The sequence below is a fragment of the Sander lucioperca genome, chromosome 14 (assembly GCF_008315115.2).
Source record: "Sander lucioperca isolate FBNREF2018 chromosome 14, SLUC_FBN_1.2, whole genome shotgun sequence".
NCBI lineage: Eukaryota > Metazoa > Chordata > Actinopteri > Perciformes > Percidae > Sander > Sander lucioperca.
This window is the reverse complement of record NC_050186.1, coordinates 16,358,673-16,374,454: the sequence shown is the minus strand read 5'-3', so window position 1 is coordinate 16,374,454 and position 15,782 is coordinate 16,358,673. Positions and strand designations below refer to the sequence as shown.

The 15,782-nt window shown below is 40.7% G+C and overlaps 1 protein-coding gene across 1 annotated transcript in view; it reads right to left on the bottom strand.

The window, feature by feature from the left end:
* Positions 1–15,782, bottom strand: part of LOC116047305 (ceramide synthase 2-like) — a 28,779-nt gene that overhangs the window by 3,505 nt on the left and 9,492 nt on the right. The window contains exons 3-9 of the mRNA XM_031296009.2: positions 3,721–3,894; positions 3,481–3,598; positions 3,114–3,232; positions 2,080–2,137; positions 1,621–1,671; positions 1,304–1,396; positions 359–487 (exon numbers count right to left, since the gene is read on the bottom strand). Coding sequence (XP_031151869.1) covers positions 359–487; positions 1,304–1,396; positions 1,621–1,671; positions 2,080–2,137; positions 3,114–3,232; positions 3,481–3,598; positions 3,721–3,893 — 741 coding nt within the window. The 5' untranslated portion in view covers position 3,894. The remainder of the gene's footprint in view (positions 1–358; positions 488–1,303; positions 1,397–1,620; positions 1,672–2,079; positions 2,138–3,113; positions 3,233–3,480; positions 3,599–3,720; positions 3,895–15,782) is intronic.

Here is a 15,782-nt window from a genome sequence, read left to right as displayed (position 1 = left end):
TCCAAACTGGGACCGTGCTGACCGCCATCTACCGTAGTAATACACTGACTATGGATAAGTACCTAATACAACCCCACTTCAAAAAATCTGAACTATTCCTTTAACATTATCATTAAGCTAATTAGCCATGCCAAATGTTATGAAGACCAGAGGGAAGGCAGAACATTTGTTGCTTTAATGATGTAAACTACAGTGTGATTGTAATTAATTTCACATTCCCTGTTATTGGTGTGGGAGAAATAACTAAGAAGTTATGATATAATAATTTAAAAAGCTAATTAATATGTGTAAAATAAAAAACACATTAAAACCAATTTTTTATCACCCTTTTTTCCACCATATTAGCATGCTGTCATACCTCCATTAAATAGTCAGAGGCATCATGCACTAACATGATCAAAGTCCCTGCCCGGATGTAGTTGACTAGCCACGAGAAACTGATGAGGGAAATGGTGGCTACATGGTGAATTATCTGCTCTTTGAAATCCTGAAGAGAAAAACAAAAGACAGAAAGATGGTGTAAAAAAAAAAAAAAAAATCCAACACCGTTTGGTCACTTATTGATCGAGCTGTAAAGACTGGTCACTAAACGACAGTGTGTGTTCTGATTGATTTTGGATTTACAAATGATTAACTTTCCGCACGCACATAGCAGGTTATATGGCTTTACAGCTATAAAGATAAACTAAATCTATATAAAGAAGCAGAAAATAAGCAACTTAACAAAAAGTTACAAAATAAGTTCTCAAATTAGGGGCTGATTCCAACACAGAGGATCCCAAAAAAGCTGTTGTTTTGGTTCAAAAGATTAGTTTCTTGCATTTGTGAACAAGAAATGGCACAGAGGTAGCAGGCTCGAAGGTCTGCCACGTTTCACAACATCTTTTAGACCGGTGGACATAACGATCAATCTGTCTCTCCACAGTGTGACACCACACAGAGCTCTGGTCACACATTAACTCATAGGGTACCTCCTAATGCAACATCCCTGACTGGAGAGACAGTTTAGTTTGTCGCTCACTCACTCTGACTTTACCAAACAGACAAAGTGGAAGGAATGAGTACAGTTGAAAATTATCTTTAATGGCGTTCTAAATGCTGACAGCTCCACTCAATACAGTGCATTAAGTCAGGACATCTTAATGGGAAAATCAATATCCAAACCTCAAAATACACCAACACAACAGATCATTCTCATTATTTCATCATGCACTCTGTGAGTGATTTTTCCTGATGGGAGGTTTCTGAGGGGTTTTATAGTGCGCACACGGGATAACAAAAGTTAAGGAGATGGCTCACTTACCTTACGTTTGACATCCGATGCTATGCTAAAAAGCAGCGAGACATAGAAGCCTAGCTCGATCACGTAGTACCAGTACTGTGAAGGCAACAGTGGCTGGAAGAAGAGAGGAAGAAAAAACTGTTAGAATAACATGCCACCAATAATTTTACCTATTAAAGTAATTAAGTAATTTCTCAAACACTGTTTCTTCACTTTTCATACTTTCAGCATACCAAAATTGTGTATAAATGTGTTTAAATGTAAAAAAAAAAAATGGAAGAAAGAAGAAAATCAAATTAAACTTGATGGAGATATTTCAGGTTATAGTACTGACATACCATTTTCGGAAAGCCATCCCACATCTGCTTCATATCATAAAACCATGGTTTCTGAGGAGAAATGGATACTCGATATTAATGAGGGTTTGAGTGTCCCACACAAATCCACAAGTACCTTCATGCACAAACACTTAACTAACTAAACAAACACTAAACAAGTACAAAGTGGCTAACAATGTTTGTGTGACATCCAACAGTGCGTCCACTATGGTTACAATGTCAAAATTAAATTTCCTACATTTCTGTACTTTTGTTAAGCATTTGTAACAGATCCTCCTTTATTTATCTGAAGAAGAAACAAGTCAGGATGACAAAAGTTAACAGTAGATCAATAATAAATATGTTTCCATTTATAACTAGTCTATTTCATGGATAGGTTTCACAAAATGACACATGTAGTGATTTTTTGCTTACTGTGACAAACACTGAGTGCCAACCAGATTCTGACACAGTACTCACGTCAATAAGGACTGCCAGGCCAGCAAAGAAAGCAAGAAGGTAAAAGGTAAATCTCCAACTGTAAGAGAATACACAGCAGTCTCAGAAATCAGATTGATTTAAACATCATTGCAGATAGCCCAAAAACAACATCAAATACAACAATACACAAATACACAAACAATGTTCAAACAATGGCACCGTGCTTTTGTGGTTAAGGGACACAGATGAGAAAAATTAAAGGAAAAAACGACAAGACGTGCTCCAAGTTTTTACTTCACTTAATTTACTTTATCAATTACTCCAAATCACGACAAGGAAATGATAAACAGACCAACATTTAAAAAAAAAAAAAAAACATATCACAGACAAAATAAAAACTCCAATTACAAGCACCCTCGTCACTGGAGTTTAAAATTCAATAAACTCAACACTGAGGATAACACAGTGTCCTCCTATCCTCGTTTCGCAAAAGGATTTCAAGAGTCTGCGCAGTTGTGATTGGACGATGGAGCCGGTGTATAGAAGTCCCGCCCATACACCCTCACGGCTAATCGCAAGTCAATTACAGCGGCCAATCATGACAGTTCACCCCATTTTTATAGCATTAAATACCTTATGAAAACTTAACTCATCAAATAAATGAACAAAAACATCGGCGTTATCTGAACTTCCTCAATATTCCTCGGATTGTATATGCAGAGATTAAAGCAAAGTGTGAAAAAGTATATATGATTTTGCCTTGCAGAAATATACATTTTTGCTTTCTTATGCTGTTAATCATCTCATGACAGCTGAAATCTAACTTGCGAGCCCCTGAGGGTGTGAAAACGCACTCAACTACAGAAGTATAACACTATAAAAACCATATTTCCTTGTAAATTTACTGTTAGTGGTCCCATTCAATTTCCAATCTAAAAAAAGTAAAAAAAAGTAGGGGGTCTTTTGCATCTACTATATGATTCAAAGCAGGCTATTAAAATAAGACAGATTAAAATGAAAGACAGAAAATGGGTTGGGGTGTATTTGATGTGTGGCTGAAGATGTTTAGCTACCTTGCTTCCTGGAACTTTTTGAGCTTGCTGGGTCGGTCCTGGTTTCTCCGCCGCCTGAACCACCTCTGGACCTGTCGCACTGAACAGCCCGTCTGTTTACTTAAACTCTCTATGGAGCTCTAACAGCAAAAGCAGAACAAGAAAAGAGAGTCAGTACTGCCTTTAATGTCTGGAGTTATGAAATGATGACTGGTAACATAAGGCTTGGGTGTGAAGATACATGATATTTCTATAATGTTGTCATTCTCGTCCACTTACACCTCATCCATCTCTGAATTCTATGATTAGGCTCAAGCTGTGCTATTGCCAAAGGACACACAATATGTATGAAGCAGTACTAGTTTCCTTAAGTGTGCAGGATCATTACCTGTGTGGGATGCTTTGATGTGCTACAGAAATAGGACTCCAGGACAGGATTTGGACGAGCACGAACACGCTGCTTGTCACTGACTCCCAACAGGGAGGCGAGAGGTGTCGCTACCGTCCTGGAAAGAGGAAAACACTGCTTACAAACACCATTTGTCAGGAAGAAACATGCAAATCAGAAGTATGTTAAGAAAATGACACTGTCGCAAGACAAAAAGAGTCACCGCTGGAGATGACCCACCTCTCAAATATCTTTCTGATGACCAGGAAGCAGAGGGCGATGGGTATAGTAGCCCAGAGGTCCTGTGTTTTAGGGAAAACAATGCCATCGTGGTCCTTCAGATCTGCCCAGCCGTGGCCTTCAGGAAACCAAATCCAGTCCGCCCATATCAGCTCACCCAGCCGAGACAACATCCTAAAAGACAAAACAGAGGGAGAAAAGGATTTGTTTTTTTTGTATCATGTGGAAGGAAATTAAGACAGGTAATGAAAAAAACATTGTCTGCTTGGTCAATCTCCATTCCGATTTTCAATTAGATAAATATAGCAACTCACTCAGCTGTGACAATATCCTGAGAGAAAGGGGAAGGAAACAGCGAGGGCTGAGAGGAATGAGTATTGATTGGCGGTGATTAATCGCACTGGGCATCTGCGTTCAGGCGCCGTATCTGGGCACTTCCAGTTCCAGATGAAGAGGAATGAGGAGGGAAGAATTTTGCTATGCTGCACACAATGCAATCAGAAAACCAATGAGAATGAATTTAGAGCTCTAACCCGGTTTGGCCAAAAATTTCCATATTTTTGAAAAACTATTTCTGCAGCTGGATGACATTATTTACTCAGACATGTCCAAAATCACTCCCTCGTTCATTCATCTTCTAACTACATAATGAACACTCAATAGTGAGCAGTAAACAGCTGCTAAACAGCTGACAAAAGGGGCTTACATTAAGATTAACAGAACTTTACAGAAAAAAATGTTTGTGCACCCATTAACACCTCAGAGTTGTAATGATGTCTTTTAACCTAATTTAATAATGTCTCATTTATTTGTAACATACTCTGTATCTGAATGAGGAAAATGAAATAACTATGCACAACTAACACACCAAGCACTGCTAATCTCTTGAGCAAGATGACTTGTCATGTTAACTACTGTTAACTGATCGTTAGTGGTTTCCACTATGACACTGATAAATAAAACAGAACTAAACAACTTATTAAACAAAAGAAATTGTGCTGTATTATGTCACAGAAAGGGCTGGGTACCGAATTCAATACTTTTTAGGCACCGACCGAATCGTCTCTTAAAGCAGCCATATTATGCTCATTTTCATGTTCATATTGTATTTTAAGGTTGTACCAGAATAAGTTTACATGGTTTAATTTTCAAAAAACACCATATTTTTGTTGTACTGCACCGCTCTCTCTCATTGCTGCAGATCCTCTTTTCAGCTGGTCTCTGTTTTAGCTACAGAGTGAGACCTCTTTTCTTCTTCTTCTGTACTATCTTTGATTGCACTCGCACATGTGCAGTAGCTCAGATGTAGATCATGTCAGCTAGCTAGCTCCATAGACAGTAAAAGAAAGGCTGTTTCTACAACTTCGGTCAGTTACAAGGCAGGATTAGCTGGGAGACTTCTATATGAGGGCGCACATGTAAGTAGTTCTTTTGTAGATTATGGTGAACTTGTGTGTGTTGTAGCAGTGCTTTGCTATTGAGAACGAGGTAGCATGCTAGCGTTAGCATTAGCGTTAGCATGCTAACGCTACGAGCTAATGGCTGCGGTTAGCCTGCTCGTTTCGGCTTGTGACGTCACAAGCCGTGCCGATTTTGAACAGCTCACCCAGAGACTGAAGGCAGGACACATTCAGAAACCGTATCTCACTCTAAACAGCATGGATGGATTTTTTTCAAAGTTTGTATGTGTGTGGAAGCACCAGAGACACAAAAGAACACCCCAAATCCCAGAAAAAGTGATTCTTTTCATAATATGGGCACTTTAAGTATCGAATATCTAAAAATGCCTGCAGCATGCTCCTACCAAGATCCAATAATGCTGGTGATTGGCTGTCTAACGTTACACGTCGTAGAGGCATGCAGGAAAAACTCTGTTACGCACAGAGACAGGGCTCTGTAGCGGGAGCTGAAAAATAAATAAAAAGATTTGTGCTGTAATGTGTAATGTTGTAATTGTTGTAGTTTTATAAATTGGTATCGAAAAAAAATATCATTTAGGAACCGATATCAAGTCACGGTATTGGTATCCGTACCGACATTTTTTGAACGAACAAACTTATTTGTATAGAACCTTTCAACTAAAAGGCAATTCAAAGTTCTTTAGGTGTCACACTTGGGGTCAAAATTCAAGTTCGCCCAATACCTTTATGACAAAATACCTGCAAATGAATGACATTCCTATCAGCCTCCGCTGTACTTTGAGTTTAGTGCTAATAAGCAAACATAATTTAGTTCAAAAGCACCACAGTGTCAAAGTACAGCCTTGCTGAAATTCTTACTGCTCTGTTATTAAAGTGCAGAAACAGCAACAGGATGTGCAGTCCAACGACCCGAGATGACATTTGTGTTGCTATCATCAGTGGCAACTCCATAAATAGAACACTAGTCATCTGTGGACTTTTGCAACATAGGATCAGTTGATTTTGAGCCTGATCAGGATATTACTGCTGCACCTTTGTTTCTGCAGTCTAATTTATTTCTGATGCAAATCATTTAAGGAGGGAAGTTCAGGTTGTCACACTTTTTCTGCCAGATCCCTTAATAAGGACTTTGTGTGTGGACTTTAACCCATTATAAGCTTACTATGAATGCACAGTAACTCATGCAGGCTTCCTGAGCAGAAGAGTTTCTCCAACAGGATCTCCTCAGCTTGAAACAACAGCAGTGAAGTATCACTGATGCTTTATTTTAAAGTTAATCAGTGTGGGGATGTCAACCCACTGCCTCCTTTATGTGTCCACCATTACGCTTAGCTGACAACAGTTCCTGTTGAGTCTTATGAATGCCTCAAACTAAGAACGGGCTCTCTGTATTTTGTGTTAAAATAATATTAACTAGAACTGCAAGCAGTTATGACGGTGCCCAAGCCACCCACGCCAGTCGCCCCCGACGCCCGGGGGAGCGCGCGAAAGCGGAACCCGAAGCCGGGGGGCGGGGAGGCAAACGTCGCTAAATATCGAGAGGCGCGAGCCGCGACGTCTGCGGTACGTCGCCGTTGCAAACGTAGCGGTCAACAGTTCACCTCCACGCGTATACGGACCACCTTTAAGAATTTTCTACAATAAACAAACTTCTTAACCCCTCTGACCGCGGGAGACAGCAGAGAAAAATGAGAGAGGGTGGAGGGGGGAGGCAGGCGTGGTGGTTGAAGGAGCAGGGGAGGTGGTCAAGTTGTTGCAAATGGCGTCATAGGCGCCGATTTATGTTTTCCTCCGTGGGTGCTTCGTGGGAAATTAAGCATCAATGCCACCGACGTAACCAATCACGCTATGACAGGTGCTCCACTTAGCACCAACTGCAATGTTTAATTGCACGGTGTCGCCGCCTTTGAATGGTGTTGATTTTGGATTTAAAAAGTGAGAGAAAAGAGTTGAATTTGTCCACTGTGAAGGTTGTAGAAACTTTGTCAGGTGGTTAAGAAGTTTGTTTATTGTAAAAAACCAAAGGAGCACGCAAAAATGAAAACCAAAACCTAACGGTAGGAGGCAAACATCAGTAAATATTGAGAAGTGTGAGCTGCAAGGTCTGTGGTATATTTCCATTGCAAATATCCCATTACAATTGAGTAAAAGGGCCAAAACTGGTCTACGTTGATTATAGCGCCCCCTAATGGCCGATCTTCGCCAAATTTGGGACAGCGCCTCAGAGCCGCATGCCGAACGAGCACCACAAGTTTCGTGGTGATTGCTTTTACCGTGGCAGAGATATTGCATATGCAAATTTCCCATTTAAATGCATTGAGTCATTGGCCAAAACAAATAAACGTTGCTTATAGCGCCCCCTAAAGGCCGATCTTCGCCAAATTTGGTACAGAGCATCATAGTGGCATGTTGAACAAGGATCCCAAGGTCCTTGCTGATAACTTTTAATTTGGCCGAGATATGATATGATACGTGTGTGGTAGCTAGCTATTTAAATTTGTTTGGTCGTCAAATGCGCATACTTTAACGTAGCAAAATTCCTTGAGTAACTTTTGGTCAGGTCCATCTGGAGATGCTACCTACCAGGTTTCGAGCTGATCCGTCGCACGGCCTAGGACGAGTTCGAAAAAGTTGGTTTTGCGCATTGCGCGATTTTGCGAAAAAGATTTTAAGCAAAAATGGGCGTGGCCTATATCATGTGATTCAGCTTGATTCAAGGAACACGTGAATATATGGTTTTCTAATGTGTGATGTGTAATGTGGGAGTTAAAGGCAAAAAACCATTATAGCGCCACCTAGTGGTCCACATGTGTACTTTTTGGTAGGTGTGGTCCATTACCCATTCTTTATCTACCCTGTAAATTTAAAGTTGTTCACATTAGTGTAAGTGGTGAATCTAGACTTGGGTCCCATTGGCCACGCCCACTTTGACCCCTCAGTACCCCACTCTAGACATGGCCTCAGGAGTGTCTCTAGATGGTACCCATCAAATTTTGTAAAAATCTAATTAGCCGTTCATGAGATATAAACTTTTTGTACTTGGAGCGCCCCCTAGTGACCAATTTTCGTAAAACGCATGGGGGACCTCCAGAGGGTCATGGCAAACAAGAATCTAAAGTTTGGCGTTGATTTTGGCTGAGATATGGCAAAGTTGGTGTTTTCATAGTTAGCTACACAAATTTGTTTGTGCGTAATATGCGCAATTTTTATCCTATAAAAAATCTTTTTATTAACTTTTTGTCAGGTCGGTCTGAAGATGCTAGGGTCCAAGTTTCATGCAGATCGGTCGCACGGTCTAGGAGGAGTTCGAAAAAGTAGGTTTTTGATAAATCGCGATTTTCACGGTGGAAATGGGCGTGGCCTATATCACGTGATTCAGTTGGATCCAGGGAACACGTGGATATATGGATTTTAAATGTGAGGTGTACGGTGTGGGAGTTATAGGGCCAAACGCGTTTGAGGTCCTTGCGGAGATTGGGACCAGTCCTGAAAACGGCAACCCCCCACCATGTACGGTTTAGGCTGTAGTCGGAGTTTTAGGCGGAGAAGAATAATAATGATGATGAATAATCAGCAGAAAAACAATAGGGTTCTACAGCCCTGCTGTATGAACGGCATAGCTTTGCTATTGCCGGTTCTTACAGACTCGGGCTTGGACCCCTAATGAGTGCAATTCTGTATTCAGTCCTGGAGTGAATTGTGGGATTTGGGTGAACACAGATCGTTTTTCTGCCTAACAGGGGGAAATTGAAACCAACCTTGGGGCTGCAGAAGCTCTCAGGTGTACATCCCACTTATTATATGCAAAGTAGCCTACTTATTTTTCTGTAGCTGGTCTAAAACTGAAAAGCTCACTTTCATTGCACATGACAACAGATGGAGATTCCCCAAACTGGCAACACTACAAGCAACCAGAAGTAAAGTGTTCACAGGTTATACGCAGTAAATATCCCTGTGTCCCTAGATGTTTATATGTGACAGGTAAGTGACATTTTAATGAATAAAAAAAGTTAAACAGTATAGTGTGTGCTCCTGCTGGTGTATGATTCCCTCAAGAGTTTACTGACCGGAGGAGCTCAATAGTTGGCAGAAGAACAGGTCAGGCACCAGCAAATTGGCATGTGCAACTGCTGCAAGCTAAAGTAAACTTGCATTTAATTTTGTTAGCTAAGCTGTGTTGATAGATCATCCAGTATGAAGTGTAACAAACAAGTAAGACCAGTAGACTGGTGTGTACAGCTTAGCTTAGACCTTTCTGAGTTTCAAATGTGTTTTGGATTTAAAAAAATTGCAGATTCTGGACTCTATTTATGCTATTCCACTTGGACATAAAATGACATTGTGCTGCTAACTGTATTTGTGAATCTATTACAGCAGTCTGTATTAATTGGTTTGTTGTATTATCCTCAATCTGATCTCTGGCATTGCTATATCATTTATTCCAGTATCATCAATTGCCACTCAGATAGTGCGTGTATGGGGGCACTAGCGAGCAGGCGATGGAGTAGGCAGCACAAGCAACATGCTCTGCTGAATTTCGGGTTAAAAGCTCTTCTTAGGCACCTTATATCAACAAAAAACTACGACACATCGCTCTGAGTTAATTCTTTTTCATTATATGTTACTTGTATTGCGATACCGCAGCGCAAATGGCCAATAATTTGCGAAAATTCAAGTTCACCGGAGGAGCCTCGGCAACTGGGCCCAAAGCCTCAAGCTCAAATGATTCACCACCTAGGTGTAGCACTAAGACACCTCAGCCTGATGACCAAATGGATGTCGCAGACCTGAAGGCAGAAATCCTCACGTTGTTGAAAACAGACATTGCTATGCTGCTCAGGTCGGAATTGAAGACCACTCTGGCTGAAGAATTTGAAAACATCAAATCCGAGCTACAGGCAGTAAAAACGGAGCTAGCTAACAACACCACAGCGATTCGCTCCGAGGTGGAGACGATGAAAACAACAGTGTCGCACATGGAGCAGGGGCTCTCATCATGTTCAGACGACGTAACTTTGTTGTTAACGAAAGTGGGGAAACTCGAGACAGATGTTGGCAATCTGCAGGAGAAAGGTCTTGATATGGAAGGAAGAATGAGGCGCTCCAACATTCGAATATTAAATGTCCCAGGAGACCCCAGGCTCAAGCACACCGGCAGCTGTCTCCAAACTATTAAGAGAGGCACTGAAAATGGACAAAGACGTCCTGATCGACCGCTCTCACAGAGGTCTACAGCCGAGGAGCCAAGACGGAAAACCTTGTGTCATCGTGGCGAAAGTCCACTATTACCAAGATTGTGTTGACATCCTTCACTGCGCCAGGGAGTCCGGGCCGCTCCGGTTCAAAGGGACCGATATCTCCATTTTCCCGGACTATCCCCCGAGTGTCGTGCAGGCCAGATCCGCTTTCAGCGAGGTGAGACGACTACTTTGTGCGCTAGACGGTGTTAAATACGGCCTTCTCTACCCTGCACGGCTGCGGATCACATAACATAACTGAGAAACTGTTTCAAAACCCAGAAGAAGCCATGGCCTACGTGAAAACCAGAATTCTTCCGGACTCTTCAAAAGACTGACCATGACTTGAAATGAGTGAGAATAGCTACATTTTACATCTGAATAAGGTTGGTGCTGTCCACTCTCTAAACACATCACCTTGACCGATACACTGTACACCGCTACAGAGCCATAAGGCTGAGAGCACCTAAGGAATCAAAACTGTGCTGTTTTTTCACTCTTTTATTTTGTTTACAACAGATATAATAATTTGACTGGTCGGAGTACTGTAGTGTGTCTCTCTTATTATTATTATTATTATTATTATTATCTCCCTTTCTATCTATGCTCAACGCTTAGACAACAGAAGGAATTTTTTGTTTTTATTAAAAAAACCTTTAAGTTTGAAATGTTTAATCCGTTATTCTCTAAGGTGCCTCATACAAAACTACGTTCTATATACAGCAGAGTTTGTTCTTTTAGAGCTAGCGTATCCTCACACAAGCACTTACATGTGTAGATATTTTTGCGAGGGGTTTGGGAGTCACCTTGTTCTGACAGGTGACGGTTGGGGATTTACTGTACCTGGGTTTACGATCAGTTTTTTTTTCCCTTGGTTCATTGTTCATATTTACTTATCTTTTAAAGGTCCTGTCAACATTCTAGAAAGTATAAATGCAGGCAGATGTAATACGCCACTAATCTTTCTTGGTCTTGAATATGGCTACGACTAACTCAGATTTCTCAAACAGATCAGCTAATTGCGATGTAACCTTTGTAAGCTGGAATGTAAAATCCTTGAACCACCCCATCAAACGAAAGAAAGTATTGACTCATTTGAGTAAATTAAAGACGGGAATTGCCTTTCTTCAGGAGACACATCTCCGAACCTTTAACCATTTTCGACTTTCACTAATAAGAAAGTGTGAATATCAAGCTATAATTATTTCAGATCACGCCCCTTTGTCGATGACTATGTATACCAATTTCTCATGCCAACTATCACCCCTGGCGTCTTAATACTTTACTACTTTCAGATGAAGACTTCATTAACTTTATTTCTACTGAAATAATTTTCTTCCTCAAACATAACCAGACCCCAGGAATGTCTCCTTTAACAGTGTGGGAATCCATGAAGGCGTACTTGAGGGGACAAATAATATCATATAGCACACAGCAAAGAAAACGTCACAATATGAAACTTGAACAGCTAACAAATGATATTCTCAAATTAGATACTACACTTGCTGTCACCCCATCCAATGATTTATTCAAACTGCGATTAACTCTTCAAACTGAGTTCAACCTGCTATCAAGACGCACTGAAAACCTAATAAATAAATCACAGAGTAAAGCATACGAATGTGGTGAAAAGACAGGGAAGATTCTTGCCCATCAGCTCCACCACAAAACAGTGGATAGGACTATAACTGAGATAAATGATGAATCGGACACTAAGCAAATAGATCATTCTGAGATTATTTCATGTTTCCATAGATTTTACTCGAAGCTGTATGATAGTGAATCCCTTGGTGACCACGCTTTATTTGATTAATTTTTCAGGAAAATAAACGTCCCCACGATTGATAACAGAACTGCAGCCGAACTAGACAAACAATTTTCTGTAGAGGAACTTATTAACGCAATCAAGTCCATGCAAACTGGAAAATCCCCAGGACCCGATGGGTTCCCGAGTGAATTCTTTAAAAAATTTGCGGACCAGCTTTCTCCTATTCTGCTCTCTGTATTTAAGGGGGTCACATGCCACTGGTTCCCTTCCTCTGACTATGCAACAAGCGGTCATATCTCTTATTCCTAGAAAAGATAAAAACCTTCTGGATTGCGGCTCATTCCGTCCAATTTCACTCTTAGAGAGAAGACACACCAGCCCGATAATCGGCCGTCGGACCATCTGGCGAGGTCGGTGACTCGAGTCTGTTCGGTGTGTCCCGTGCCGTCGGCCGTCCGAGGAGCCGTCGGCCTTCATTTGGGCCGACCCAACATGTTCAGTCGGGAGACAGGGCAGTCGGGACTCACCCGGAAATGGGGAGTGGATGAGCCGCTCAAAATCTGACGAAAATCTTTTAAACTGACCTTTGTCAATCTGAAATGAAGACAGATTCAGAAACTGCACGGCCTATTTCTCGCTTGAAATGTTTTCAGAAACACGTTTCGGTGAACTATTTTAGTACAATATGAGATCGTATTCTGAACAAGCCGCCATGACAGTCTGGCTGTGAATTTCCGGAAAAAAAAAGAACCACGTGACGCGTTCGTCCAATCAGCTGCCGGTTTTCATTTTCTGGGAAATAATCAGACTGTTAATGGAAACAATACAGAGTAGCGCCACCTGCTGCTATGGAAACGTATTACGTTTCGCGCACGCGCAGAGCGTACGCTCAAGTCGGCGTCGCCTCAGTGTGTTCTGAGGCATTTTTTGGACCTCGGGACCCGACTGATCAGTCCGACTGCCTTTTCTGCCGACGGTCGGCCCATCTGGTTGGTGTGTCAGGGCCCTTAAATGTAGACCGTAAAATCCTTTCTAAAATGCTGGCCTGCCGCTTAGAGGCGGTCTTTCCCTCAATTGTAGCCGACAATTAAACAGGCTTTATTAAAGGTCGTCACTCCTTTTTTAACATTAGACGCCTATTTAATATTGTTTATGGTCCCACTCCACCTGACATTCAAGAAATATTACTATCACTGGACGCTGAGAAGGCGTTTGATCGGGTGGAGTGGGATTATCTCTTCCATCCAACAATTTGGCTTTGGTGAAAAATTCAACTCCTGGATTAAAATTCTGTATTCTTCTCCATTAGCAGCTGTCCGAACAAACAACAACCTCTCTTCTTACTTCCCTCTCCATCGTGGCACCCGACAGGGCTGTCCGCTGTCGCCCCTCCTATTCGCTATTGCGATTGAGCCATTGGATTTAGCGTTACGTGGTGAAGCTAATATAAAAGGGAATACGGAGCTATGACTCGGATAATAAGGTGTCCCTGTATGCTGATGATATGCTTTTATATCTGTCCCATCCTTTAACTAGTCTACCAAATGCCCTGAACCTGCTCGAGGAATTCGGCAAAATATCGGGGTATAAAATTAACCTACAAAAGTGTGAAATTATGCCAGTGAATGCAGCAGCTAAGAAAATTAACTTTGGTTTATTCCCACTTAAAGTCAGTCCACAGAAATTGAAATACTTAGGAATCTGGATAACGCATGCCTTTAAAGATATATTCAAAGCTAATTTTTCACCACTATTAACCCACCTTAAGCGAGATTTGGAACGTTGGAGTTTACTCCCCCTGTCACTAGGAGGCAGAATTAACAATTAAAATGAACGTTTTGCCAAAATTTCTTTATATATTTCAATACATTCCCCTACACTTATCTAAATCCTTTTTCATGTCAGTGGACAATTTGGTGTCGGGATTTATATGGAATAAGAAAAACCCTTGAATACGGAAAAGGATCTTACAACAGCATCGTCAACATGGAGGATTATCCCTCCCTAACTTCCAGTTTTACTATTGGGCTGCCAACATTAGATCTATGCTGTTTGGGAAAGATTCCCCATCTGGTGATACTACCCCCGAGTGGTTACGAATGGAAATCTCCTCGTCTTCATACTTCTTTACACTCATTCTATTCTGCTCAAAACTTCCTCTTTTGGAATCTATATCTAAATTCAGCTCCGTAGTTTTATATCAACATAATTTATTCACTTCCCATCCCAGCCACCCAACTCCCTCTTAAATTCCATTCTGAAGCTTAATTCAGGTTCCAGAGGGACTATTGGGAAAATATACTCCTTACTAAATACATATAATTTGGAACCTTTGACGTCATTAAAGACTCAATGGGAGAGCGAATTGGGTTTCGAACTTCCTAAAGCATCGCCTTCACTGGTCTAAAGTAAGGCTAGCAAAGTTCACACAGAGCATCAATCCTACTTGTGGTCAGTGTAGGCAAATGCCAGCTACCCTCTCACACATGTTCTGGTTTTGTTAAAAATTAGATAATTTCTGGCAGTCAATATTTAAAACTTTTTCAGATGTTTTACAAGTACCTATAGAACTTTCTGCCATCACTGCCATATTTGGAATAACTCCACAAGACACTCACCTTAACCGCCAGGCAAAGAATATGATAGCTTTTGCATCTCTCATAGCTAGGCAGTTAATATTCTTTAAATGGAAGGAGAAACTTCCTCCAACCTTTAACATGTGGCTCAATGACATTCTACACCATTTGGTATTAGAAGATTCGCTATTCTACAAGAGGATGTATTCAAAAATGTTATGCTACATGGAAACCTTTTTTAAGTTAGAGAAATTAGATGTCACTAATATTGATGTTTCATATGACTGATCCTGTATTCTGTATAATTTGAAACCCATAAGGACCATTTTTGATTACTTATTGATTTTTTATTTTATTTATTTATTTGTATTATTTTTCTTTTTGATGTATTATTTTTATTTACTTATGTATCACTGTTTTGTTTTAATTAATATATTTTTTTTGTGTGTACATGTAATTTTGATACTTAAGTGATGCATGTAATATAAGTGGTTGCATACAAGTTCAATCAATACTAGGTTGTTGAATGGTACAGTAATATTGTTGCAGGGACGGGGCTCTGTTGAAGTGAAGGGGGGAGGGTATGATGTTTATACTTGTAATATTTCTGTTCACCTATGCTTCTGAATTTATGTGCTTTGTACACTCTCTCTCTATGTATAAATATCAATAAAAAGACTTGGAGCAAAAAAAAGAAAAAAGATTTCAACTTCATGACAGTGTTTTCAGATTAGACTGATCAGTCCGACTGCCTTTTCTGCCGACGGTCGGTCGTCGGGTTGGTGTGTCAGAGCCTTTGTGTATATTGTGTAGTCTGTCCTCTTCCCAGCTAAAAGTTGCTCAATGTCTTCTCTGATCCGTATGCTTCGTATATATTTTTCATATATATATTTTTTTTTAAATTTCTGTGTACCTTGCTTATACGACATCTATTGCAGTGTCAGTCGTAGAAAAAGGGATCCCACCTCCTGGGTCGCTCTTTATGAGTTGTCTCTCTCTCTCTCTTTTTTACCCAGTTAAAAGGGATAATCCAGCAATTTAGCATTGCACTTCCATGAAG